This window comes from Lethenteron reissneri, chromosome 12 (assembly GCF_015708825.2).
Source record: "Lethenteron reissneri isolate LAM-NWPU_2019-01 chromosome 12, ASM1570882v1, whole genome shotgun sequence".
NCBI classification, from domain to species: Eukaryota; Metazoa; Chordata; class Hyperoartia; order Petromyzontiformes; family Petromyzontidae; genus Lethenteron; species Lethenteron reissneri.
The window spans coordinates 2213016-2240061 of NC_083790.1; the positions used below are offsets into that span (position 1 = coordinate 2213016).

The 27046-nt window shown below is 48.7% G+C and overlaps 1 protein-coding gene across 2 annotated transcripts; it reads left to right on the forward strand.

The window, feature by feature from the left end:
• The first annotated feature begins 353 nt into the window (after positions 1-353).
• TSC1 (TSC complex subunit 1) lies at positions 354-26581 on the forward strand. 2 transcript variants are annotated; one of them, XM_061550396.1, is made up of 25 exons: positions 354-387; positions 5098-5297; positions 5966-6069; positions 6215-6367; positions 7831-7975; positions 8717-8871; positions 9506-9579; positions 10350-10507; positions 11082-11200; positions 11840-11987; positions 12334-12434; positions 13155-13230; positions 13592-13663; positions 14341-14469; positions 15327-15585; positions 16363-16656; positions 17052-17095; positions 18136-18302; positions 19263-19445; positions 19973-20083; positions 20650-20772; positions 21745-21932; positions 22297-22428; positions 22699-22832; positions 23543-26581. In XM_061550396.1, exons 2-25 carry the CDS (start codon positions 5189-5191, stop codon positions 23872-23874), a joined length of 3510 nt encoding a protein of 1169 aa, XP_061406380.1. In that variant the 5' UTR covers positions 354-387; positions 5098-5188; the 3' UTR covers positions 23875-26581. The 2 variants fall into 2 exon arrangements, with proteins under 2 accessions (XP_061406380.1, XP_061406381.1); XM_061550397.1 differs by having other exon boundaries at positions 23546-26581.
• The last annotated feature ends 465 nt before the right edge of the window (positions 26582-27046 follow it).

The window sequence follows — 27046 nt, forward strand, 5'->3', positions numbered from 1 at the left end:
CAATGAGCGAATCCGAACAGGCAACTATCGGGCCGCCTATGCATGCTTGGGGCATAGGGGTCCTTGCGGGGGTCCTAACGGCGCCCGTGCGATCAGGCAGCGCCGCGGACAACTAAGTCATGCGGGAGCCACTTCACGCACCACCTTTCGCGCGTGTCGCGCCGCGGCAGAAAACTAGTTTCTTGTTTTTCTGCAACTTTCTCTCAAAGTGCATCGCGTCTCGGTGCCTTTTCTCAACTTGGCTCAGCTTGGGACGTTACAGCACATGCGACGGAGCAAGTTTACGCTGCTCGCGATGTCAAAATACGTCACTTTTGCCCCTCAGTGACCGGCGCAGGGATCCGTGCGGTGAGCTGCCTATGAAAATGGCCGCGTCCCGGAGTGCAGGTAACGCCACAGCGCGCCGCGGCTTCCTTTGCCTCGGTTCATCCTCCTGCTCGTTGCCCGACGTTCCGGGCCGCGGCGTCGGATAGCAGTCGGGTTCGAGGGTGCACCGAGTCGATTAGGAGAGTCGGCGAGTGCGGTCGAGATGTCCGCGTTGAGGTAACGGCGGCGCCGTCAAAGCGCCTGTGTGCCTTCTAGTCGAGTCAGCTGTGCAGAAGCATTGGCCAGGCCGCAGGGAACGCGGCAAGAGAGCCGAGATTTTGTTTGACAGAAATGTTCTATTTTGTTGATAGAAATGTTCTATTTTGTTTGATAGAAATGTTCTATATTGTTAGAACGTCTTTTAATGGGGAGGGCTTCGTTCGGCAGTGGATCGAGCGTTGATTGTGATGGCAACAGTGCAGCAGAAGCGACCAGAGGACACCACGGGGGGAGAGAACGATGCAGATTAACAGTATTTACAAGTCAAATGTGTTAATTCGGTATATGTGTGTGCTTTGTTTGAAAGTCTTATTTTTATTTTTTCACCGAGTCTACATTCGTAAGCGATGCACTTGTGCCCTGCTATGGGTGGCTCGGTTGGGAGATCGCTACATCGCAGCAGGCTCGTGAGAGATGACGTCTTCTTCAAACCAAGTTTAGATGACGTCGTCTTCTTGAGGGTTTCATCGATCAGTGGATTGACCACGGCTCGCTCGTGTTGGGAACGGCTGTGCCAGGAGAAGCGTCCAAGCCGCGGCGGACACGGGGGAGGGGGAAGAGGGGAGAGGGAACGAGTTTTCTCAACGTCTTATTTCTAGTTTATTGTTAGCCGTAGTTCGTAAAGTGTGTTTTTTTTTACTTTAAGTATTTGTTGATTTGCCAAATGTGTTTTGTGATGCATTTGTGCCTTGACGTGGATGGTTTTGTAGATCGTTAACATCGCATGCTCGTGAGAGAGAGCGGTGGCTTGAGGAGCCATCCAGCAGTGGATATATATTAGATGATGATGACGACTTGTGGGTTGTAGACAAGGCTGTAACACCATACCAATTGTTTTGTATTTTAGTAAGGGTAGGTAGAGGTCTTGTGCCCCAAAGTGTTTTTTTTGTTGTTGCAGCATTTGCAATGCACGTGCAGCCCTTTTGTTTACTGCCGGATGAATGCCTCTCCACGCCTTGTGTCACGCATGGGAGTTGTTTCATCATACTCCATGGTGGTGGTTAGTGCAGGTTGGTGAAGACTGAGCAGAGGAAGGACCCACTCGGGTAGCCCTCGTCACTGGTGTAAGCCGTGGCATGGAATCGAACTCGTGTAATTGGTTCTTTGGTTTTTTCGGTAAAGTCACGTATAAAGATAAAAGAATAAATTAAATAATAACATACGACGTTTCGATTGCAACACAAGCAATCATCATCAGGTATAATGAAATAGCGACATAGAATCTAACCAGAAAACTATAGACAGACATGTAAGCAGACAGATATCTAACCAAAAATTAAGATCGTGTAATTGGGTTTTTAGCGACATTCTTAACCACCGCTTCACTCCAAATTGATAGACGCTACAAATTGCAATTCGGACACTAAACATGCATTCTGACCACGGTGAATGCACACACGGTTCCTTGTAAAAGGTTTCAGTTTGGTGTTTTAACATCTTACCACCTGTTTTGTTGCCAGAAAAAATGAGATCGGTCCATATTTAAATCCCAGAAATCTGATTGATTTACTTCACTGAATGCATTATGGTCTGTGTTTTGGGTTCTAGCCAAGGTGTAAATAAAATAAGTGAACATGCAAGGGTCTGATTTGCAGCCAAAATAATATGCTGTCACATTTTGGCCTATAAATTTGTAAGTTTAAAGCAACAACATTTTTGAGCAGCATTCGTTTATGCAGACAAGCAGTCGACTGCTTTTGGCTTGTGACAGATCAGCAACAATTTTTTATAAATGCGTATCGCTTGCTTGGTGTTAAGCATGAGCCTTTAACAAACGCGATTAATCTATTCAGTCCTTGCGGTACAGCAACATTTAACAACATTTGTTCAGTCTTGTTGAGTTTTGCGAGTGGTGGCCAGAGTTGCTGTGCTGCGACTGGAGATCCGAGTTCCATTCTCTTCCGCGGCTAACATCACTTGAGTGATTATCTAAACCGGTCCTGGGTGCCCCCACACCCTTCGCAAACCCACACCGACCATCATGGTGAGGTATACCATAAGACCTTTTTTGCCAGTATCAAAGTATGAAAAAATAAGAATAGGGTCTACCCTTTCTGGCAATAAAACAGGTGTTAAACGCACGCACTTTTGGTGAGCATGCAAACAAAAAAATGTGTAGCTGCTCACCCCGAGCTATAAATGCCCTGAAAGTGCATTGTCTTTGTACTGTTCCCCTTTTGGCGTTCTCTGGTCTGACACTCGTGAGACTAGGCCCTCAAGAAGGCTGTCTCTGGTGTAGACCAATCAGTTTCAAAGACCATGCATTACTATCAGAGCATGTTTTTGTTTGCATGTTCACCACAAGTACGTGTGGGATGGTCAAACAACCCAACATGGCAGACACCGTATGGGGAGAGGGGTCCCTTGTCGATTATTATCAGCATAAATTGGTGGATTGTAGGTAATACATAAAATAGACGTTTTCTTTGCCTCGCTGCCAAAAAATGTAATTACATTTCGTTGCATGCGGTGATGGTCCTTGCACACCGGTGCTTCATTTGTTTAAAAGTATTAATGTTGTTGCTTGTCAGTTTAACACGTAGGGTTTCCTGATCAATATCCATAATACAGGTTTTTGTTTGGGTTACATCGCTTAAACATAAATGTGTCGTTAAACCCGCCACCACCTGACACCGCCAATTAGTAAGGGTTGTCACGTAAACCAAACATGCCAACTAGTACAGCACACTGGTGTGTTGGAGAGCAAATCCACAACATTTACGATCTGAGTGCAGTTGCTTGTGCACCACCATACTATTCTCTTTTGAGAAGTCTGTTGTGGTGTTGGTGGGGGGGACTAGTTTTTTCAGTGGTGCCGGGGGTGGCTTTTGAGTTCCTTTAGTAGGGGTGATTCCACATTCTTTTGTGTCTTGTGATGTTGAAATCGACAGCGCTGACCGTCATTAATACAAAAAAAGTTTGCGGTGGTATTTGCGTTGGTGCCCGTGAATGACAACTCCCCACATTGTCAGTAACTCTGCCTTACATGTTGAACGTATATCGTCAGATAACAGTCCACCAATGCTCTATCTTTGAAATGCACTTCCAAATGTAAGTCATTCTCTGCCCATTATCAGCTGTAAGGAAGGGTCAGTACCTCAAACATCTATACACAAATTTACGAGGCAATGTTAATGATGCACGTGGTATGCTTTTGATATTATTTTTAGAATACAATTTGGATTTATATAGCCTCTAAAATGTGACCGCATCTCATCTGTACAGAAATTGAGCACATTATTTTTTAGAACAAGGCATTCCGAGGAAGTCTGTTTTATTGTGGTCGTACACCACTCCAACGCAGTCTCCATTTTTTAATTGCTGTGTCCGTCCTGTTCTGTTTATTACATTTGAATATCACGTTTTATTTTGAAGTATGCATTTGGGTTAATATGTGCGAGCGCGCGATTCTCACTTGCCGTTTTATTTTAAGGGCAAAGTCCGGCTTCTTGCAATTGGATGTAATTTTTGTTCAAAAACACGGCCTGTTTTTTGAGCACTGATGTTATCACCCAGTTCAGCCTGGTATTTAAATGAGGAGCCCCGTGGACTTACTGTCTTCTCGTGCAGCTACGAATGACCGCGCCGACCTTACTGCTGCTCATTTGGCAGTCGCGCTCCGTAAATAACGCTTCTTTCCTCCAGTAAGACGGGTGTTTTTTAAGGTCACCCGTGTAGGAAAGGCAGTACAATTAAATGTATATAGCGTCCGTTCACAATTGCATCACAAGACATTTATGGTGGAACGGATGGCACGGGGGTGTATACATACACTCATTTTCCATAGCCGTCGATAGCAACGCAAGTGAAGCCAAGAGGTCTAGGTGTCCAGTGCCATCGATGTCACCTCAAATCGTCGTTGCTATGTTCTGCGAGCGGCTCTTACGGTCTCCATTGTATCGCACATAACCAGGAGTAATGCGTCATTTTGTTTATTTGGTTTGGGTTATTTTTTCCATGGGTAAAACCCATTGGGAAATAAAGTCTCATTTTCGATAGGGGACCTGGTTACACTATAAACCTGGTTACAGCAACAACAAAAAACACGGACAAAAAAAGCAATCTTATAAACAACTGTACATGGTCAAGTTCCTAATGGCAAGGTCGTCCGAAAGGCAAGGTCGTAGAGCGCTTCTTGCCACTGCAACCCCCCCCCCCCCCTGCTTACCCCAACCTCCTGCACCCTTGTACTTCTTGCAGTGGCCTATCCCGAGTGGAGCCAGTGCAGGGCTCTTACACCAATGGCTTTCTACTGGCTATTCCCCAAACCAGAATCTGGCTCGGTGCCAAGCAGGACCAGGGGCAGGATTTATTCATTTTTGTTGTGCGTTACATCGGTCGATACACTGCACATGTGCTGCCGACATCGCGCGTTGTATTGCGTGGGACGGCTCTGTTTCTGCAATGGGAAAACAACCCCTGGTGCCGCCGTAGCCACATCATGCCAACGTGGCACGGCCCCGGTGCAGCTTGGTTGTACGATGTAAAAAGAGATATTGTTGTCACCGGCAGCGAGGAACGGGTGCCCTCGGAGGAGGTGATCGCGGCGTGGGAGGATTATTTGACCCGGGTGGGGCTGAAGCGCTGGACCCTGGACGGCATCATGACGACACAGCAGGTGAACGCCACCGAGCTGCTGAGCCTGCTCGAGTCCTCGGAGCTGCAGGTAGCGGAGGACGTGCGCAGCCTGCTCGTCGAAAACCTCAACGTCGGTGAGCGGTGCGCGTCGTGCTGCTGGCGAGCAGAGGTTTTTAACGCGGAGGCCACTTTGATCCATCGTCGGGAGGTAGCGATTCACCGCCGCCTTCGATGATTAAAAAAAAAAATCCTAAATTTCATTCCGATTGTGCTATCCTATCATGAGACAAAGAATCCATTCGGAGCAGTGCAACCGGTCGTTTAAAAGGCAGAACTTTTCCACCCGCACCTCCGATTAGCTCGGTTGGCTACGTATGGTGCGAAAGAAACTACATAGGTACCTGCTCTCTCCCATCAAGGAAAAGTGTTTGTTGCACGAGTCAACTGTCTAGTCTCATTGATTCGGGAATATATGCAATTTAAGTGCAGATCCAATTTTTTATGTGATCATACTTCACTGCTGGTCAGTGCTGAGTAATTAAAGTGGAGAGCATAGGTTATTGGAGTGGTACATTTTCTTGTCCCGCCCCTGATGACAATGCAGCCCTGCAGCAGACTACATCGTGGTCACCCATCAAAGCGCTTTCCAGCTTCCGAGATTAAACGAGATTGGGGCGCATTCCGGGTGACTTGTTTTAGGGGCAGTGTAATAGAACCATCTTTGGGAAATGTGGTTACTTGCTATGCTGTTGCGCAGTGGAATGTGAGTGTGAAAGTGTTTGCCGTCGGATTTTTTCTGCAGAGCGTGGTCCGTGGCTGATGAACAGCCTGGTGGATTACTACATGAGCCACAATTCGGACCAGGCCCTGCAGATCCTCTGTTCTGTCCGCGAGCCGCATGACAAGGTTGGTTTGCAAAAAGCGATCTTCCCCCCACCCCCCTGAATCGAACCCAGGTTCCTCCTTGTTGCGAGGCACGAGTGTTACCCACTGCGCCGCCACCCTGCCAGTCCAAAAGCCACATGCAGTGTTTGTCATCCCTGTGTTTTAGCATCTCCTGGACAAGCTGAACGAGTGCATGGCCCGGGCAGCCACTCGGCTTCCCAGCCTCAACTTGCTGGGTCATGTCGTGCGGAGGCAGCCGTCCTGGATCCACAAGATCTACAGGGCTCCCGTGTTTGCGTCGCTGCTCAAGTGCCTAAAGGCAAGCACGTGCCTACAGAAGGAAATAACAAGGCCATCGGAACACTGGCATTGTGCTCCGATGGAGGGGATTGCAGTGTGTTGTACAGTGGCTGATCTATTGGTCTGTAACAACATAAGATGAGCAGACAATATACCTCCACAACATCTGTCTCTCCATGTAAAAATTAAAAGCACTTATTACAACATCCCATGAACCACAAAGCCCCTTCTGGGAGTGCATAATTGTAGCAGCAATAGTTCATCACAAACTCTGTAGTGCTGTGTAGTTGAGTTAGATATATTGTTCTGTCTGTGAAAGTTCATTAATTTACTTGCTTCTATTTTCTGTGTTTTAAGTAAGTGTATCTAAGTAGGAGTCGGTGGCGCAGTGCATAGAGCACTGCAATGCCAACCCGGCCTCCCGTGTTTGATTCCCGGTCATGGTTAACATCAGTGGCACGTTCTATATGAACTGGTCCTAGACTCCAACCCACTGACCAGCATGGTGATGTACAGTCAAAACAACCCCTACGATCGATGTAGGGTGCCGTGGGGAGTCCTGCATTCAGAGGTGAATTGACAAAGGGCTGAGAATTATTATTAAGCTGCACTGTATTGTCACGTGACAATCACCTCTATTAATAAGTTGCCACTGTCGCCAAACAGTCTATGGCATGTGACATCAACGGCCCACAGCTATTATTGTTTCGTGTTTAGAGTTTAACATCAATGGGTATGTTGACATTCGCAGTCGCTGCATCTTCGAGCGAACACAGCGCCAAAACCTTTACGATTCATTGCATAGAATGGTTTGCCAAACTCTGAAAGCCAGAATCAATATCAGCATAGCCACGATAAACTACCTCTGAGACGTACATGTGAAGTATGTTTGTGTTTTTATCAGGATACGCATCATGAGTGGCCCTGTTACAACATCACCTGCAATGCACCCAATCTCATCGGTGCGGCAAAATTAATCATTGTGCTGTACAATGCTCAAACATCACTTTCCCCCCCCCCACCAGCCTGCACTGACTAGTCTGGCGAAGCATTGAGTGCCGACGACAGTGAATATTTTGCCAAATGTTGGAAATTGCCTGCAAATTGTCCCCTTCTGCTAAACTACTGTGGACAATGTCCGCAAACCATGGCACCTTGGTGGTAGACTTGCTCTATAACAGTGTTCTTTACTAATTTTCAGAGGTGGGGGCCACTTTTGCCAATAACACATTTTAAACCATTGGGTTTGAGAGCAGCACGATGGGGTGTTGTTTTTACATTTGTGTATTGTCGGGGACTGCACGTCAAAAGCCGTGCTAAAGCCCACCCAGGATCTGCCAGTTGCCCGCGTGCCATGCAGTGAAGAACACTGCTCTAGTAATTGCGCAAGTTCTAAACCTATCTGATTATTATTGTTATGAGCAACCGAGCTGCGCAAGGCGGCCTCTCGTTTTACGGCGACCCACGACGTTTTCTCCGCAGACGGATTCCAACGAGGTGGTGCTGACCACGGGGGTGCTGGTGCTCGCCACGCTCCTTCCCATGATCCCGCAGGCCGTCAAGCAGCACGTGCACGAGATCTTCGACATCTTCAGCCGCCTCGCCTCGTGGGGGCTCAAAAATGCCGGTGTGTGCCTGCCCCCTGTGCCCAGCTGTACCACAAGGTGCCAGGCGGTTGTCTTGTCATACGGCTGATGTAGATGCCGATCGACAACTACAATTTCACATTTCGGTGGTCGAGCCAGATTACCGCGTCAGGAACAACGCACTTGTATCGCTGTGAGGTCTCCCTTCATATTTGTGGATCGAGCATTGTATCGTTATGTTATACGGTCTGTTTTGGACAACCTCGGTCGCACACTGGAGTTTTTAATTTTCCATTTGTGCATCAGGTGTCAGGCGGTGCCGATTGGCCAATCGACTATGCGTTCATTTTTTTATTTGGATAGTAGATATATATGTTGAACTTGATGTAGCCAACTATGGTAACTGGAAGTGCTCGGGAAGGACAACAAACTAAAGACAAAGCAATTCTAAAGAAATGAGTTTTCAATCTTGATTTAAAAGTGGATGGCTCCAGTGGCTTCCTAATATCGGAAGGAAGAGCATTCCAGGCGGGAGCATTGTTTCAAGACAAGAGAACTGAACTGATTTCGACATTCGGTGCCTCATCAGCAGTCTGTTTTACTCAAATCCATTTTGGGAAGCTGCTGCTCTTACAGGCAGGGACCTTGTCCTTATGATATGGGGGGGTGGGGGTGGAGTGGTGCTAATTTGACAGACTTTTTAATACATGACACACGCGATACATGATTATGAGTTGCGTAATAAATCCTGCCTGTGTTGCTGCCACCACCACCACCACCAGGCCACGTCCCGGAGGTGTGCGTGGTGCACCTGCATGCCGGCGTGTACGCCCTGTTCCACCGCCTCTACGGCATGTACCCATGCAACTTCCTGTCGTACCTGCGTGCGCACTACAGCATGCGGGAGAACAGCACCCTCTTCACGGAGGTCATCCTGGTGAGTGCTCTACCAAGCACAAAGACAAAGATCCCTCGTATAGTCTTAACAGACTGTTGGGGCAAGTGCTGTTAGCGAGCATCTATGAAGGCCAACACGAGGGGGTGGGTGGCCAGCACCACGCCCGGCCGCCTTTGTCTCCCCAATGGCGTTGTTTACACTGCACCAGGTACTCATTTGAGGCTGAGTCGACCTAGGAGAGGCTCAGGACCGACTCAGGTAATCGTCTCATCGGTGTTGGCCATGAGCGGGAATTAAACCCTGGTGCTGGGTTCGTAGCGCAGTCCACTAACCACTACACTACCGCTCCCCACGCACGCGCCCACACACGGCACCTGTCCAGCCTTTCATGGATGTCTCATGCGTTGTAATGTGCACTGTCTTCAATACCGGGCTAATTCAGGGGCGGGGTGGCTCCAGTGCAGACATGGTTTATAAACTCAAGTCAAAGTGATTTACTGCTGAAATGAGCGTCAAGGCAATACGCCTCTCCCATTTACAGCCATGAGACAATGGTGGAAATTCCACATTCCTATGACGGCTGGGGCAGGGGGCTTGGGTGGTGGGGGGGGATAATGGGGTTGAGTCAACCTCAATCAACCATGTTGTCATGTTCTGCACTGTGTTTTCTCAGCCCATGGTGGAACGCGTGCGGGTACATCCAGAACTTGTCACGGGGACCAAGGAGTACGAGATGGATACCAGCAAGTAAGTTTATCCCTGCCGTCATCGCACCTTCGTTCACAATGCTGCTGTCCATTGGGAGTTGGTTTGTCGGGTACGCATGCACGATCTTTTGAAACTCGCGATCATCAGAAACGCGTAGGCCAAGAAGAGCCGGAGGATTTCTCCAACTCTGGCTGTCCGCCTGCTGATGCTAGTTGTAATTGCTGGTGAAATGTCCTGCTCGAATTGTAAATGTTGTGGGTTTACTCTCCAACACACCGGTGTACTGTACTAGTAACGAATTGGCATGTTTTGTTTACGTGACCAACCTTACTAATTGGCTGTGTCGGTTGATGGCGGGTTTATGCGACATTTATATTTACGGGATCTAATCCAAAAACCTGTTATGGATGATATTGGTCACGTATGGCTCCTACGTATTTAAACTGACGAAGAGTCGTTGCGCCAAGCATTGGTCCACATTTCGCCGCATTGTAGAAAGCCTGCAAGGTTAGGCTGGTGTCCATCTATTGAAAGAAAGTTTAAAAAGTGGAATGCAAGTCTCCTGTTGAATGGAGACCTCAAGAACAAAGGAAAAATGATGAAAATGGTGTTTGATGATTTAAATCGGACACACCTGCGATTTTTACATGTTCTAGAAGACTGTAAATTGTCTTAATTAATGACGATAATTTGAACTTGTGACACGCACGGTGATCGCTCCTTCTCGAAGATAGAATGACGACTCATTGTCACGATCATCGCCAATGACAAAACCCTTGACGTGCATCTAAATCTGCTTTTTCTCCGAGGTGGAAGAAGTATGAGACTCAGGACGTGGTCATCGAGTGCGCCAAAGTGTCGCTCGATTCAAAGGAGGCATCGAGTGAGGAGGGTTTCTGCCCCGTCCCTGATCAGCTGCCTCTGCACTGCCTGTCCCAGGCGACACCCGACGTCTCTTTCCAGTCGGGTACGGCGCTGTTTGGGGATTACTTGTGCAGAGGCAACGTAAAAGTAATTTACAGCCCCCATAGTCTATCCACTGCCGGGTAGGAAAGCCTTTCCCACTCCTACTTGTTCAAGGGCATTGTTTTACCATACTTCACCATGCTGGTCATTGGAATGATGGAGTGGCGTAGGGAGGTGCCAAGGACCGCCACAAACGTTAGTCGTGGTCGGTAATCGAACTTGGGTTCGTGGGGAAATGCGCCAACAACTATGCTGCCACTTCACCCACATTTCGTTATAAAAATCCAAAATGCAAGATTTTCTAATTTGCACCCCCAAAAATTATAGCCCAGAGATTGATTTGTTTGCAGTCGGAGAGCAGAGTCAGCCTTTATTTCAAATTAGTTTTAAGTCTTATGGTGTACATTATCATGTAGGCCTTCCATCATTCGTAACTGATTGGCCTTCCGTAGAGTGTGACGGAAGCCGATAAGTAGCGGCCAAAGTGACTGGTGCAAGCATCGATTTCAATAAATTAATCGTCACAAGTCTGAGGGTCTTTGTGTTCCCTCCCTCCCTCCCTCCCTCCCTCGCAGGAGCGTCTCTCTCTGGCTCCATTTCCACGACACCTACATCGTCGCGGATGTCTCATTCCTCCACGCCCATGAGGGTGCGCCGCCTCTCGATGGAAGAAGGCGATATCAAGGGCCACCAGGTGACCAATGAACATTCATGCAGGCCTTACACGCAACATTAATTCAGTTGCTCCCCTCCATTAGCTGGTAGATGGACAGGTTAACCCATTGGCAGTGTGCTTTCTCCAGCCACGTCTGCGCCACACCCCCGTCGCTTCAGCTGGACATGGTTCCCACTGGTCCGCGTTTTCACATCGTGTTGCCGTGCCTTGGGTGACCTCGATCCCGTTGGCCTGGGGCTATGCCTTCGGTCATGATCGGCGTCGTGGTGCCAGCGACACGTCCACGTGATGCACGTTTGACGATGCTTCACCGCGCTGGTTACTGCGGGTTGGTGAAGAAGGGGGGTGGGGGGGGGAAGGCGGGGGGGCAAGAGTCTGGTTGAGATACCGTTCCCCGATGACCTCACAAAAGACATCGGTGAGAGGGCTGGGTGAGAGGGCTGCCACATTTGACAGCACCATGATAATGGAGGGTGTTTTCACATGTGTATTGTCAGGGGCTGCCCATCAGCAGCCGCACTAGCGGCCACCAGTGGCCCGCGGGCCTTGCAATGAAGAACGCTGTTCTATCGAGTTAAATTCCTACTTTAGCTCCCTCCCAGTGACCTCCGATAGTGACACGAGATGCCGCCCCTGTTGTTTGTGTGGGGGGCACAGAAGGGGATCCTGCGCTCCACGGCGGAGTGCAGCGAGGTGGGTTGGAGCCCCGCCAACGTGTGCGGGATGAGCACGCCGCCGTCGTCGCGCGGCATGTCGCCCGTGCACAACCAGAGCGACGTCGCCCACGGCAGCTCGTCGCAGCACGGTACGGACTGCACGAGAGAGCGTGAGGGAAACCGCTTCTGCTTCTCAATTTCAATTACGAGCTGCGTTCGTGGTTGAATGTAGCATTGCCAGTTGCTGCAGATGTCACGTGACTCATGATATACAATGCGAACGCCTCAAATAATAAATTCTCACATGCATGACTGGACATGTGTATCTTGAGCATAAGAATTAATTTGAATCAACTTGTGAAATATCCGTTAAACAAAAGTGCTTCAGGCTTGTCAGATAGGTGGAGAATGCACGCTCTAGCTCGGGATCTTCAAGATGAAAGCTGTTTCTTTTTTTTAGTTGTCCCTTCAATGCATAAACTTCTCTATTCCCAGCCATTTCGGGGACCCCCTTAGCGACCCCAACCACGTCCCCTGGACCGACCCCCTCGGACGAGTACGTTCACATCTCTCTCGACAGCACCGGCTCCTGCGCGGTGAGACCACACTGCAGCAGAGGTCCCCTTGCTTCCGTGCAACGTGTTCCATCCACTGCTGGATGAAGGCCCCTTCCAACCCGTTGCCATTTTTAGAATGTACATGCGTGTTTTGAGTATTTGACTGCTATAGATTTCTACGTTAATGAGTCAATTCGCTCGGCTGTCATTTGTGGCCAGGGCGCATCTGATACAGCTCTATAGCTCAGTGGGCTTTAGCTGGTAAAATTAAAAATAGTTTAGTTGTAATCTCTCGGTCTCACATTGCAATGAGCTGTATAGCTTCTGCACATGAGCTGTCTTCATTAGTTCATCTGTACGTTATGCACCATCCTTGGGTATGAATCATCCTTTAGCTGACACTCTCTCCTCGGTCGCGACCATTGCCCATTAACTTGCTTCTAATAAATTAAATATAACTAATTCATTAGCTAACAACGTCTTGATATTTCTTCCCCTCCTTGTATAGAACAAAATGCATTTTTTTTATTATTTTAGTGATGGCCATGCTGAAGCCCGTTTTTCAATATTTCTGCAAATAATGTGCCACTGAAATAAAAACAAATTGTGAAACAAATCACATGGCTCCCTTACCCAGCTGTCCCACCAACCGTTGGGGTGCACAACAGTTCTCTGCAGCATCTCTTATGCTGCCGGTGTGTGTGCGATTATTGTCGCGTGTTGTTTTACACTGATGTTGATTCACTCTTGTTTGCTCAGGAGGCTCGACAAGAAAAGCCCAGGCCTGGCGTCGGCGACACAGGCAGTGCAGGCAAGGTTACTGCCCCCTCCATTGGTAAGCCTCCACTGAGTTTATTTGGATTTTGCATGTTCGCCACTGGTGGCATGGATTTTTCTCCGGGTCCTTCAGTTTATCCCTCCACATTTATAAACGTGCACTCAAGAGTATTTGTCTGCGATTAAGTATCCACATGATAAGCCGCCACTTCGTTGAGCTGTCATTTGTGGCCAGGTCACATCTGAAAAAGAGCTGTATAGCTCAGTGGGCCTTACCTGGTAAAATAAAAAATATATTTTCGTGAAATTTTCTAGAGTGTTTGCGGCAACAAACTTGTTTTTTGCGGCACAGCTGCCTCTGAACTACATCTCGCATCCTCCGCGCTGAGTCCGTTTCCCTTCCCGTGCCGGCCCTGCAGACAGATCTCTGAACAACTCTGCGGCTGAGCGCCACGCTGCCAAGAGCAGTGCCGTTGAAGTGGGAAAGCAAGGTATGCTGGACTTCTTTCTCGCCGTACAGAACCAACCGTGCTAATCGGAGGTGACGGTGATATTTGGCTTTTGGGAATTGTCTCTTAAGTGTCATTTTGGAACTCGGTTATTGCAGACTGCATGTCTCGCAGTGGTTAGAACACTGCTGTTTAATCCCAACAGCCCAGGTGGGTTAATTACTGACCGTCTTATTTTTTCACATGGCATTTGAAAGGCAATGGACCAATGTAAAATGTAGTAGCATTATTATGATTGAATCTCAAGCGGTGAGGATTCTGCATTAGAATGTTTAACACGTAGATTTTCGTGACCAATATCATCCATAGTTTTTTTTGGGTTAGATCACGTAAATATAAATGTCGTTAAACCCATCACCACCCGACAGCCAATTATAGTAAGGTTTGACACGTAAACAAAACAGGCCAATTCGTTACGAGTTCAGCACACCGGTGTGTTGGAGAGAATCCACAACATTTACTATCAGAGTACGACGTTTCGCCAGTAATTACAAGTAGCATCATCAGACACACATCTGGCTGTCCGCCAAAGCGTCAAAGCGCCGGATCACAGCCGTGTGTGTGCTGCCACGCCCGCCAATGGCATTTGTTTTCCGCCAGCACTTGCATCTAGCAGCCTGACCACGCGTGTTGCCGTGTTTGTGCCTGCGCGAGCGCAGCGGAGAGCGAAGGAGGAGGAGGAGGGGAGAGTGCCGTGGGCAGCCCGGGCAAGGTGTCCCTGAAAGAGCTGCAGATGGTCATCGAGAACCTGGCCTCCTGCGCTCCTGCGGAGAAGGACGGCGAAGATGGTGGGTGCCCCGCTCCTATCCCCGCCCACAGCGAATGCCTCCCCTAACCTCAGCATGCCTCCGCATGCCTCCGCATGCCTCCGCATGCCTTGCGGGTCGTCCATGTTATTTGACTGCACTGCACCACCCTGGTCAGTGCGGGTTTGTGAAGGCGGGAACCGTAGGCGTTGAAGCATAGAAGTTGTTGAGATTGGATTGGGTGACTGCCGTATGTGTGGCTGGTTTTTTTCGACTGTGGGGCTACATGGTGGGCAGCAGAGGGTAGTGCACACAAGATCAAATGTTGTACTGTGCTTCTTTGCTGTCACATCTGTGCTGCCATCACACTTTCATTAACCCAGACTGATCATTGCTAGTGAAGTATGGTCAATGAATGTCCATGACGTGCATGACGCGGGGAGGTCTCCTTCAGCAGTGGATGATGAAAGTGCTCTACGTGTACACCTTGTGTAAATACCGCTGACGAATATTGTGGCTGAGTCAATCGTATTACAAACTAGAATGCCGTTTCATTTAACTGGTATGTCGTTACTCCATTATCTGTTACTCTATACCTTCCCTATAAACAGCAATTCATCATCACCAATGTTCTATCTACTGCTGGATGAAGGCCTCCCCATGCCTGCGCCATCCCTCACATTCTAGTGCTGCTATCATCATTATTAGCGTGCTGAAGTAAAATAAATAAAAAACTCCTACGATCTGTGGGATTGACAAAGTCCTCTACGTGTGCATGCAACGCATATTGGTAGTACCATATATTTTCCACGCCGCAGGATGTTTTCTTTGAGAATGCGTGGTTCGAGGGCCTCTCTTCACGGAATCGCACCGCTTTCCCCCCTCGCCGTGTCTGGCAGTGGCGGTGAACGACGAGGTGTCGGAGATCAACGAGATGTGTCCAGCGCCGGCCGACCATCGGGGCGGCTTCGACTCGCCCTTCTTCAGCGCCGATGCGGCGCCGCCCGGCACGCAAGCCGCGCCGGGCACGCAAGCCGTGCCGGGCACTCACGGCGGGGAGGCGGCCGTGACGCAGGCGGTGCACCAGACCGTGGCCGCCTCGTCCGCCAACAACAGCTCGAAGTCACAGGGCCTCTCGGAGACGTCTCGTAGCACGAGGTGAAGCCCGCTGAGCCACGCTCGATGTTACCTTGCTCTATCGGCTCTCGGTTATAGAAATCCGACGACGCTTGAGAGATGATGCACCTCCGATTAGCACTGTTGGCTACGTATGGTACGAAATAAGTTCTACATACATTCATGTGCTTGTAGTACGTAGAGTCTCTCGTATCAGGATTTTGGATAATCTGGAGTTTGTAGGTGGGGGATTTGGATAGGTCGAAGGGGGAGTTGTCAAGTCAGAATGTGAGGCTGATGTGGATGATGGTTTCAGCAAGAGCAGATGGCAAAAAAGTGGTGGTTGTGAGATGTGCGGATAGAGATTAGAGGTCCTGTGGAATTGAGATATGGGAAGAGAATAAAAGCTTGGGATAAAAGTTGACTCCAAGTTTATGCACACTACGCCAGTGCAACGTCAGTTTATAGCGGGTGCTCGCTCAAACTGGAGGCTTTGGTAAGTTAGGATGTTTCCCATTGAGGAGCACTTCAAGATATGGCAACATTTAGCTGGAGAAAGCTGGAGCGAATCGAAGGTGAGGCTGCGTAATGACACCATGTGAGAGCAGACAGTGATTTTGGAATCTAGCCTTTTTCAAATTGCGTGGGTGGGAGGTAAATCGTTGCTTATCGGTATATTTTTTTTTATTATCTAAGTTTGCGTGAACTTTTATTACGCATTAAAAAAATGCACAGGCAGTCGGAACGCTTGAATACCATTTCCTAAATCTTGGTAAGCAACAGCTGAAAGTTGAATTTGTAATATTTCCTTTTTTCCAGTAACAAGACACAGGACAGGTCAACCACCTCCTCCTCTTTTGCGCTCACCCCAGCCTCGGCCTGTGGCCGAGCGGCGGCCGTGTCGGCAACATGCTACCCGTACGAGCACCTGTTCGCGCTCGCCTTCCCGCGGGCGGCGGTGGGTGCCTTTGTCGACCGCAAGTCGGCCGAGTTGCGCGGCTTGGACGGCTCCCACCACAGCGGCTCCCCCTGCGGAGTGGCGCCGTCGCCACTCGACGTCATCGATGTGCTCATGCAGAGGGGTGGCGACGTTCACGCCAAGGAGCTCAGCCGGTGAGGGCTCCGGCGCTGGCCTCGAACGCCGCTAAATGCCAGGAATGGTCGCGAGCACGCCCTGTGGTCCTAGAACTCGGAAGGCAGTGGTCGGTGGTGGATCGCGTGCAGATTTGTGAAACTCCCAAACTCATTACTAGGCTGCGAGGTGGCGAGGAGATATCGATAATAGAAAATGTTTATTGTGAACTTGTCTGGGCTGATCTTATAAATGTTAACCACTTGTATTGTTGTCGTTTTCTTTAGGTACTCCAGTTCACTCCCTTATGTTACACAAAACACTGCTGTACATTGAATTAGCCACACATTGCAATTGATAAATGACGTTTTTACACTCCGGATATTTTATTTTTTCTAATTTTTTTTATTTCGTGTTGTTACTGGCTCCTGTGTAGGCTGTCTCTCCCCAGCCAAGCGGCAGACTGGACACACTTTGGAGGTGCGGCGTGATGAATATATTTCAATGAAAAGCTACATGTTAGCAAATGCATCGTGGCACCAACAAAAAAATAGCAAAGTACATAATACGTGTAACGCCTTTTTGAGTATTAATCTCCCGAGTTTAGACTCGCGTAAGAGTTGTGTAGGCGGTGGTGAAAACGAAAGACAACTCAAACTGACGATTAGTTCTCGTCGATGCATACCTTCGCCATGTACTCTGCTGGGCTGTCCAAGACTAGTTTGAAGCTGAGTGAGGAAGAGAAAAGAGTTTATAAGTTTCTTCGAGGCATACCAAGCGGTGCTTCAGTGACATCGCCAACTAACATGGTTGCGTTAAAATACACGGCAGCCTTCTTGTTTTGTACGGCATCTTCAAATCGGTGGATGACTTTAGTTCGGTCAATTTGAGCTTGGATATCCACTCGGGCTTTTGGGATCGTCAGACGGATTCCATTTGTACCTTTTTGCAAAAGGTAAGTGGCGGGCGATGATTGGTCGATGCAAGCGGTGGATTTCACTTTACCGCACGACTGCTTAATTTTTCCCAACTTCTGGAGGAGGAAGCCACGCACACTATGACATTGTCGTTTATTTGTTGCATCTTCAACAAATAATGTATGGGGGTAATGTCACCGAAGTGCTACGGCGAGAATGGAACATTTAAGAGGACGTCCGCTGGGAAGATGGAGCAATGAAATCTGCTTGTTTCTCGGTGCCAGATGGTTTTTTACATTTCAGGATCATTAGGAGGTTTGGAAAAGACCATGTAGCTGTGGATTGATCATAGCTGATGGTGATGACTACGGTAGCACACCGGAAAGCCATTGAGAGTAGCTCTTCTCATTCGGCAAGCTTCGAACTTGTGTTGGACAGCCTGAAGACACGCTGCCTAGGTGTGTCTGCTGCAAGATAATATTTGTATTTTTTCTTTTGAGGGTGCATTTCCTGACACGAACAACAACGAAAAAAATGGCAAAGTATGGCACGCTAAAAAAACAAAAGACTAACTTGAGACCATTGCCGATATGACTCGCGCAGGCTCCGTTCCCCCAGAGGAGATGCACCTTCTGCACAGCCGCCTGCACCTGCTGCATGCGCAGCTGCTCTACGAACGGCACAAGCGTGAGCAGCACGCCCTGCGCAACCGTCGCCTGCTTCGCAAGGTCATCACCGCCACCGCGCTGCAGGAGCAGAACGCCGCCATGGTGAGAGTGGCGGCGCGTGGAGACACACAGGAAGAAGTCTTCTTTATTTTTTTCTTCCAGATTTTCCAACGAAAGTTGAAAGTGATTATACATACATGAAGTCATATTCTTGGTTCTTTCGGTAACGTCACATAGAAGGGAAATAATAAAATAATAAAAATTCAACAATCAAATTTTCACGACGTCTCGATTGCAACACAAGCAATCAATCAGCAGGTGTGAAAACCACATGAACTCATTTCTTTACAACCGATTTTTGGGTTTCAGTTTGTTGTGCTTCCCCGCACCTCTGATTAGCACGGTTGGCTACGTACGGTGCGAAAGAAGTTTAACGCACATACTTGATCCATTAGCTCTTTCTGTCCCATCCATGAGAGGCGTCTTCACAATAATTCTCTTCACGATACCTCTCATGAAGAGGATTAATTCTGCACAAGATGTTAGCGTCAAGTTGTATTGCTATTCAGGTCTTACCGTGAACAAAACTTGCTCAATTCGTGGAACGGTTGCCTAAAAACTTGGAAAAAAAAACAGTGCTACAAGGACCGCTATCCGAACTCTGTTGTCTTGTGGTGGCCGACACGTACTGCTTCCTGCGCGTACCTGGCTGGAGCGCTAAAATTATCGTCGTCACTAACTAAATGTTTAATAGCGTTACACAACCATGCATCTGCGTGTTTTTTTATTGTCTCTGTCGCCTCTGCTTTACCAATGCCAGTCTCGCCACTTTGCCGCCGCTGCGCTCAGAATCGGACTTTATTTAGACAGCTCATCGGATTTCTCCTCCTGAGATGAAGCTCTTTTTGTCACACGTCCAGTAGGGGCAGGGTCGGCAAGGTACAACAAGAACTGCAGGAGTGCGAATTATAGAAAAGGTCAGCAAGTCACTAAAAACAAATATGCATAAGTACATACATTCCTTCTCTCCCCGCCCCTTCCGTGTGGCACCGCGTCCTGCAGAGGGACCAGCTGCGCCTACAGGACGAGGAGATCTTGGTGCTGCGTCGCAGCCTGACAGAAGAGCAGCAGCGGAGCCAGCAGCAACGCATGGAGAAGGAGCAGAACATGGGTTTCTATCAGGTGCAGCTGCGCTCCCTGCAGTCTGACCGTGACAGTCTGTCTGCCAGCAACCGTGAACTGCAGGTAGGCGATGGTCGATTGATTGCATGCACTTTTCTGTCCAGAGTTTCTCGTCGTTTTTAGAGTCGCTTGCTCACCGGCGGTCAGTTGCCTCATCACTCTCCTATTGCTTCTACCGCGGTTACTGTGCCCCTTAAGCTGCGCTCATTGATTCATCCTTCTGAAGTGCGGTGAGTTTATGGGCTCATACCAGTCCGCAATTACTGCACAAAACCAATACTTAATTTGGCTAAATTGCAGGTCCTGAGATAATTTTTTTGGACTGATTCTGGTGGGAAATTGCTACCCCTACTGTCTAGACCAGTGCTTGGCTTAACACACAGGCTTTCGTGACCAATATTTTTCCATAATTGGCTTTGTCGGGTGGTGGACGGTTTAACGACATTTATGAAACCAGAGCTCGTTTGACGGGATCCCATATCCGAGAGGCAGCTCTGTGATATCTACTTCTGTTGGCCGTTCTCTTAAGTGTTATACTGATCCTATGGGAGAAACTAAAAAGAATGTCGTGTTTGGTGCGTGTCTGGCAGTGCAAGTTGGACGAGACTTACAGGGATGTGGTTCGACTCAAAGTGGAACTGCAAAAAGCCAACTGCAAGGTGTACGACACGTTCCATGAGCTCCAGCGTCTGCAGGAGAAGGTGGGTGTGGACAGCAGCAGGTTCTGTTTCATGTCGTGTCGGGCACATTTTGCGTCTTATCAGACGTGTCCGGACTGTATTGGGGCACGGTGGTTGAGCGCATGGCTCGCAGTCAAAAGGTAGCAAGATGATTAAGCGAGGTACCACTGTGGGCAGTCGGCAGTGGTTGTCCTATGGATTAACTGAACCTCCGTCGTAAGAACGTGGCATTTTCACCAAGAAGAAGATTAATTAGCGCATAACTTTTTGGGATGAAAGCCACCGACAATTGGCAGATTTTTCTCAAACAGCCCTCTACTTAACTGCAATGAGTCGTAGGCTGTCTGATGAGAGTAAAGCAGCTTCATTAACAAGCAGGAATAATCGGTCGAGCACACCGTCGTACATTGTGCATTGACGTATCGTGGCTTTGAGTGCCGTAATGACACTCCGATTTTTTTTTTATTTAAGTCTCATGCTTTAACAAGGAGCCGTTTGTTTTGAGCCCGGCATCTTCCTCCTCTATGTGACCGCACGTCCTGCCCTGCGTGCTTGCGTGCGTAACCGTGCGGGTGTTGCTCTCGCAGCTGCAGTCCAGCGAGACTCTGAGCCAGCAAGCGGACATGCTCAACCGGCAGCTGCTTGTGCTCGGCGAGCTCAACGAACTGTACCGCGAGGAGCTGCACAACATCAACCACTACGCGGACAAGGTGAGTGCGCACTCTGTACGTAATAATCATCGTAATCAATGAGGTCGCGGTAAAGGCGAGCCTAACAATTGCTTGCTCGGGACGTTGCTTGGCGGAAGGGTCTCAACTAACAGGGGAGGCTCGAGAGGGGCCCCTCCAGAAGCTGCGTTGGAAAACGTCACAGAATTAATTCCTGTCCTTAATTTGGTGGTTTTATTTCTTTCAAGTTGCCTTTCCAGCTTGTCCTGAATAATTACAGCTGTTACTCGAGTCCAGCTTAGGGATGTTTAGCATGTAAATTGAACAAACAGATGTTTACACGTGCATGTTGTTTAATTTAAGAATCGGAATCTTTATTTAGACTGCAGGGGGAAACCGATGGGCTATGAAGATATTTTTCAGACGTCCAGTATTGGCGGGTCGGCAAGTTGCAACAACAAACAATACAAACAAACGATGTGAGTGCAAAATAGATTTTAAAAAGTAAGCAAGTGACTAAATAGAAATAGTGTGATTTAATTAATTGTATTAGTCCGATTTATCAAGCTTGGGCAATGTAGCAAAAACAACAAAATAGTCCCACACCACACAAATTACACAGTCCCTGAATAAAATGGTACATGGACATTGAACTATCGATACACAGGTTGGTTTTCTACTACCAAAGACAAAGATCCCCCATCTAGCCCAAACAGACTTGGGGAAAGTGCTGTTAGGGAGCACTTATCAAGGCCGGCACGGCACACGAGGGGGCGGGTGGCCAGTACCACGCTCGGCCAACTTTGTTGCCCCAGCGGAGATGTTTACACACAGCACGAGTTACTCATTTGAGGCTGAGTCGACATAGGGGAGGCCCAGGACCAGTTCAGATAATCGTCACCGGTGTTGACCATGAGCAGGAATCTACCACGGGTCGCCGGGTTCGTAACGCAACGCGCTAACTGCTACACTACCGCTCACTACCACCACCCTCCTGCCGTCGGCGTTGCTCAGGAGGGGGAGATGTGCTTGCTGTCGCACCGCCGCGAGCTGGAGAAGGCGCGCCAGTGCATGCGGCAGCAGGCGCAGCGTGTGGACGCGGCGAGTCGGCGCATCAATGACCTGGAGAACAGCATCATGGCTAAGGACATCCTCCTCCTGGAGCAGAAACGCTTCCTTGAGAACGTCAAAAACCAGGGCAGGTGAGGTGGGGTCCCGGGTGGCTCGGAAGTGGGGGCATTGAGCTGGTGCGACTGAGAACCTGGGTTCAAATCCCGGACGGTTGCATGTAAAAAATACTTGGTTATGAAGTGGCTTGATTGTCTTGGCCACAATAACCATACACACACATGTAAATATCATCATCTGCCATGATCAATCCACTGCTGGAGGAATGCTTCAGCCAAGCTTCCACCATCTCTCATGATGCTTCAATGCATTTGGCACCGATTAATTATTTGCAATTGTAATTAAATTTCATATTTAAATAACACCCACATTGAGACACTGCCCGTCTCTGCGAGCATGGAGGGTTCCTCAGCACGTGGTGCTGCTTTCTTCTCGCAGGAGCCAGCAGCAGGCGATGGAGAGCAAGTACAAGGCGCAGAAGAGGATCAACCAGGCGCTGGAGAGCCACATGCTGGAGCTCTACAGCTGCCTGGAGGTGCTGGAATCGCCCGCTGGTTTCAAAGACCGCCCGTGAGTCTCGCGTACATGCATACGCATGAACACCTGAGCACAGCTCCAAAGGCCCTAAAACATGAAGCTGACGGCAACAAAACAAGCAATAAATGAGTTGTGGTATACCGTAGTGAACTGAAGCTGCTATGGCTATTTTAATAGGGCTCTGGGTCATTGTGTTTTGTTTTCTCGTGATCTCTCTTGTAATATTAGTTTTTGCTCCCCGTGAATTTTGTTTGCGATGGCGTGCATGCTTCGTCGTCATCGTAAAGCCTCTTTGCTGTGCAGGAAGGAGAGGGCGCTCGCAGGCAACGCAGCAGACGCCGACTCGGCGACCCCGCTGCCCGACGCCGCTGGACCTGAACGACCGGCCAGCCTGCTGCCCGGTGCACCCATCGACGCCCGTGTGCCCCTCGTTAGTGGTATGACGACACCAACGAACAACAACACCCGCCATTCACCACTAAGTGGCGGTGACGTCACTAAGCGGCGCCTGGGCCAGGCCAGGTGCACTTGGAGGCCACGTGAAGTGTCGGTTGGCTCGCTGACAGGAGTTTACGGGACGGACCCAGGTGCCATGCGTTGACTGGACCATGGCGCAGCGACAACTTGTAGCGGACTTGGCTATGTTACTCAGATACCTCTTGTTCCATTATGCAACCAAACCACGCCGAGGCCGTGCCAAGTCTGGAGGCTCCAGGTGGTTTTTTTTCAGCTTCAGAAGGCGAGCGTGTTGCTGACGTCACATGCAATGAACAAGTCAAGATGCATGTAGATGATGTGGTTACACTGTAGCCTCGCAGCGCACCAACTGACAATGTGCCATTATCCCTGCCCCAGGTCCTACTTGGCCCCAAAACAAGATTCTCATATCTTGTGAAGCCATTGTATGTAGCCATTATAAAAACACTCTGATTGGATGTGCCAATAGAAGAGGGAGTACTGAACTGGCACATCTTTGGTTCGAATATTGGTTTCGTGCCAAATGTTATGAAACGGTGTTCTAGGGTGTAACGAATTGATGTTCTCAGCCCAGTTACCAAAGACTGCACAAATATACCAACGAATCCACACATGCGCATGAATTTATTTGTTTAATATTTGCGTGCGTGTGGCTGCTCCACTACTCCAGCAGATCCGCCGTCCGCTGGCCTGATGGGGGTAGCCGCGAGCAACCCATACCCTGCGTCCCGCAGCTTCCTGGGACAACACACGCGGGAGCTGCTACGCAGTCGAGGAGGCGGCGTCGGCGGCGATGACAACCGGGAGGACGACGCGAGCGCGGACGCTTCGTCGGCGGCCGGCGCGCCTCGTGAGCCGCCCAGTTCCATGGCGGCGCCAGCGTCCGCATCGCACGCTCGCGGGACCACCAGGAACCTTGGTGGGGGTGGGCAGCACCAGCAGCACGCCCTGAATGTCAGGATTCTTCAGCAGCGGGGAATCATGGACTACGACGAGAAATAGCGAGCGGCGCCCCATCAGACATTCCCTGACTTGTCCCCCTCGTGGCAAATTGATGGAATACTTCGGTGGGTTTTTTTTACTGGTGCGTGCTGCTCGTTAGAAAGCGGCATTTTGGAATACTGGTACGAACAAAAAAGGTGCTCTGCGCACTCTGTAACTGATGACGAAACAACAACAAAAAACTCGGTAAAATATGCTTTGTATTTTGAAATAATATCCCAATCTTGTCCCTTCTTTGAGGGCAAATGAAGGTGGTGCCCCCCCTCCCCCCTCGATTTTGTTGACGTTGCCAACCGAGCTTCTCATTTTAACCCGGCTTGTGCATTTAAAGAGAGGCATTCTGACTAAATGTAGCTCCCGAGGTACTGCCACCACAGCTCGGAAACCGTGCAGGATCTCGCAGTGCGCTCACACGCGCGCACTCGCATAGTCCTGACTCGACGTAGCCTTTACGGTAGTCGCGCCCAACTTTGCATGCACTCGCCGATTCGTGTGTAACCTGGTGTAGAAATAATTGCCAAAAAAACCCCAAGAAAAAGCAAAAAAAATACAAAACTGAAAAAAGTAAAAAAAAAAATATGCTGCTGATATAAGGAGGAAAGTGCCAAAATTGTGTTGGAAAGGTTACGTTACACGTGAAGGTGTAATGACCTGGTGCATTGTTCTGTTTGTGTGTGATTTTCAGTTTTTTTGTCATGATGTTTTTTGTTTAATAACATGACTGAACTCTGTCTGGAGATATTTATTGCACATGCGAATTACGATAGCCCTGGAGGTTAATGGAACAGACTGCAGTTTGTCGTTGACCTTGTGTTCTCAACACTAAGGCTCGCCTTGGGTGCGCATTGTGTACAAGAGATGCAGCTTTCTACAAATGTTGGTCACTTTTCTCCTTATGATGATGGGGGGGGGGCGGGGGGTTTGTTCACTTTGGGCTGGCGGTATTTAAGATGTGCGCTTAATGGGTTTTTTCATTTTTGCGGGGGAGGTGGGGGGGGTTATCTCTAAAGCGCTCGCCGTTTTTTTTGCAGTGTCGTTAATATTTTGCTGTTCTGCCGTAACGCGGGAGTGGTTGCCGAAGCAGCCGTTTGCCTGATGTTGCTTTTTCCTCCTTGCGCATCACATGGCAACCAAACTCTTGCAAGCAAAAAAAAAGCTAAAGGAAAAAAAATGCCTCTCCACGTACTTTTAGTCGATGACTGAGCCGAAAAGATTTTGCACTTTAAACATATTTTTTTTCTCTCGTAGCGTCACAGGCTTATGTCCAACACGACAGTTCTCAAGTACTTCCATTCGTACGAGCCCTCTACTGACTTTGGAGTGGCGTCCAGTTGTTTCGACGACAGTATCACGAGAACGTGAAGCGTGCGTGGCTACAGCGCGGAAAATTAGTGTAGCGGGCGTACTCACTCGGCCTTACGTGTCCTCTTCGACGATATGCAAGAGCCAGGTCTGAGGGTGTGTGCAAGGTATTGTCGCTGTACTACCGACCAGTAACCCGGGGCCTGGAAGTGGTTAGTGCCTTGTTTTAGTATAGCTCTTTGCGTGACCGTTTTTATGCCGTGACCGTGCACCAGTTGCTGGTGCCTCCGGCAGGACGGTCCGTCGCTCGTGGCCCGCGGCGATGTCTGCGTGTGCGTGGAGGAGCGCGAAGGAGAGCAAATGCTGCTGCTGCCGTGCTTAGTTCGGCACGATCTGCCTCGGCACAGCAATTTCCACCGCTCGTGCGTGACGTGGTGTACGTTTATTCAAGAACCGTGATGAAGTGAACGCCTCTCGTATAGACGAAAAACAGTGAGAATGTGAAAAGGTGGCCAGGTGGAATCGAGGTCGCTTGATTTAACTCTTGCGACGAACTTCAATTTCGGTGACATAGCAAGTGCATGGTCCGGAGGTCACTTCTTGGAAGAGATCTCAAGTAGTTATGTGATATCCGCTTTTACGAACTGTTCTTTATTCTTATTCACTCTTACAGATGAATGGGCCTCTGTCTCATAACATACCGATAGCGCAGTTGTGATCAAAATTGGAGCAGGGTAGAAAAATATTAACGTGAAAGTCTTGTTTTTCGATGGTGGGGTGGTGAAAACATACTGGGTGAAGTATTTTAACCAAGCTCTAACCCGAACCATAGCCCGACCTCTGCCACTTTTACCGGGACCCCGTATTCACCTTTGAATTAGCTTTTTTTGCTTTGGTGTTTCAAGTGTCCAGGGAAAATTGTTGTTCTGAGACATTTTGTGTTGATAAAGCATATCCAGGACCACTGCCTGACTCGGCTGTACGCGCAGACTTGGGAGCCATAGCAAGCAACGAAGTAGAGCAGCAGAGCTGGTGTGGAACAATTGCATAACGGGAGGTTCACATTGCAATAGTACAGGTCTCTTATTAAGTGTCGCTTAATGTCTGCTCTTGCGTTTTGGCAGTTGAGCGTGTCCAGGGATTGAAAAATAACGGATGTGGTTTGCTACCGGACCTTGTGCATGTGGACAGTTTGCGTTTTTGTGTTAAATTCTTTGTTCCATTTTTGCACGCCCAATCCTTGTTGGTTTTTCAAAAACCTGATATGGCGGTGATCCGTCTCCCCCCCCCCCCCCCCACACAGTATGAAAGGAAGCATTTCAATAAACGAAATACACGCCGTGCACTTTTACGTGTTTATACGACTGATCTGCTTGGAGATGCTGAAATAAAGATTGAATTGTCATGTGTGGTGCTAAAGCCTTTTCAGTTCGCCCTTTGAGAATTTCACTCATCCCTATTAGATAGCGCTTGGACCATAACTTACATTTTACAATACTCGAAAGTACGATACGACTTATTTTAAGCACTTAAATTTAAGTGATATTTGAATGTATTAGGTGGAAGTGTTTGTTGGAGCCATGAATTTTAGAAGGCACTAGCCATCAACTGCATCGGAACATCACGAAGCTGATGTGCCCATCTTAATAAATGGAACATTTAAGACAAACCAACTGGTCTGCGCTCCTTCAACTGACGAATATAACCCATACTGACTCCGACCTAAAATTCTAGATTTGAAGCTTTCGTGACTGCAATGATTCATATTCTTAGGTTTTTTCGGTAAAGTCACGTAGGTAAAACATCAAAATTAATTTAAAAAAAAAGATCACGACGTTTCGGAGGCAACACAAGTCTCCGTCATCAGGTG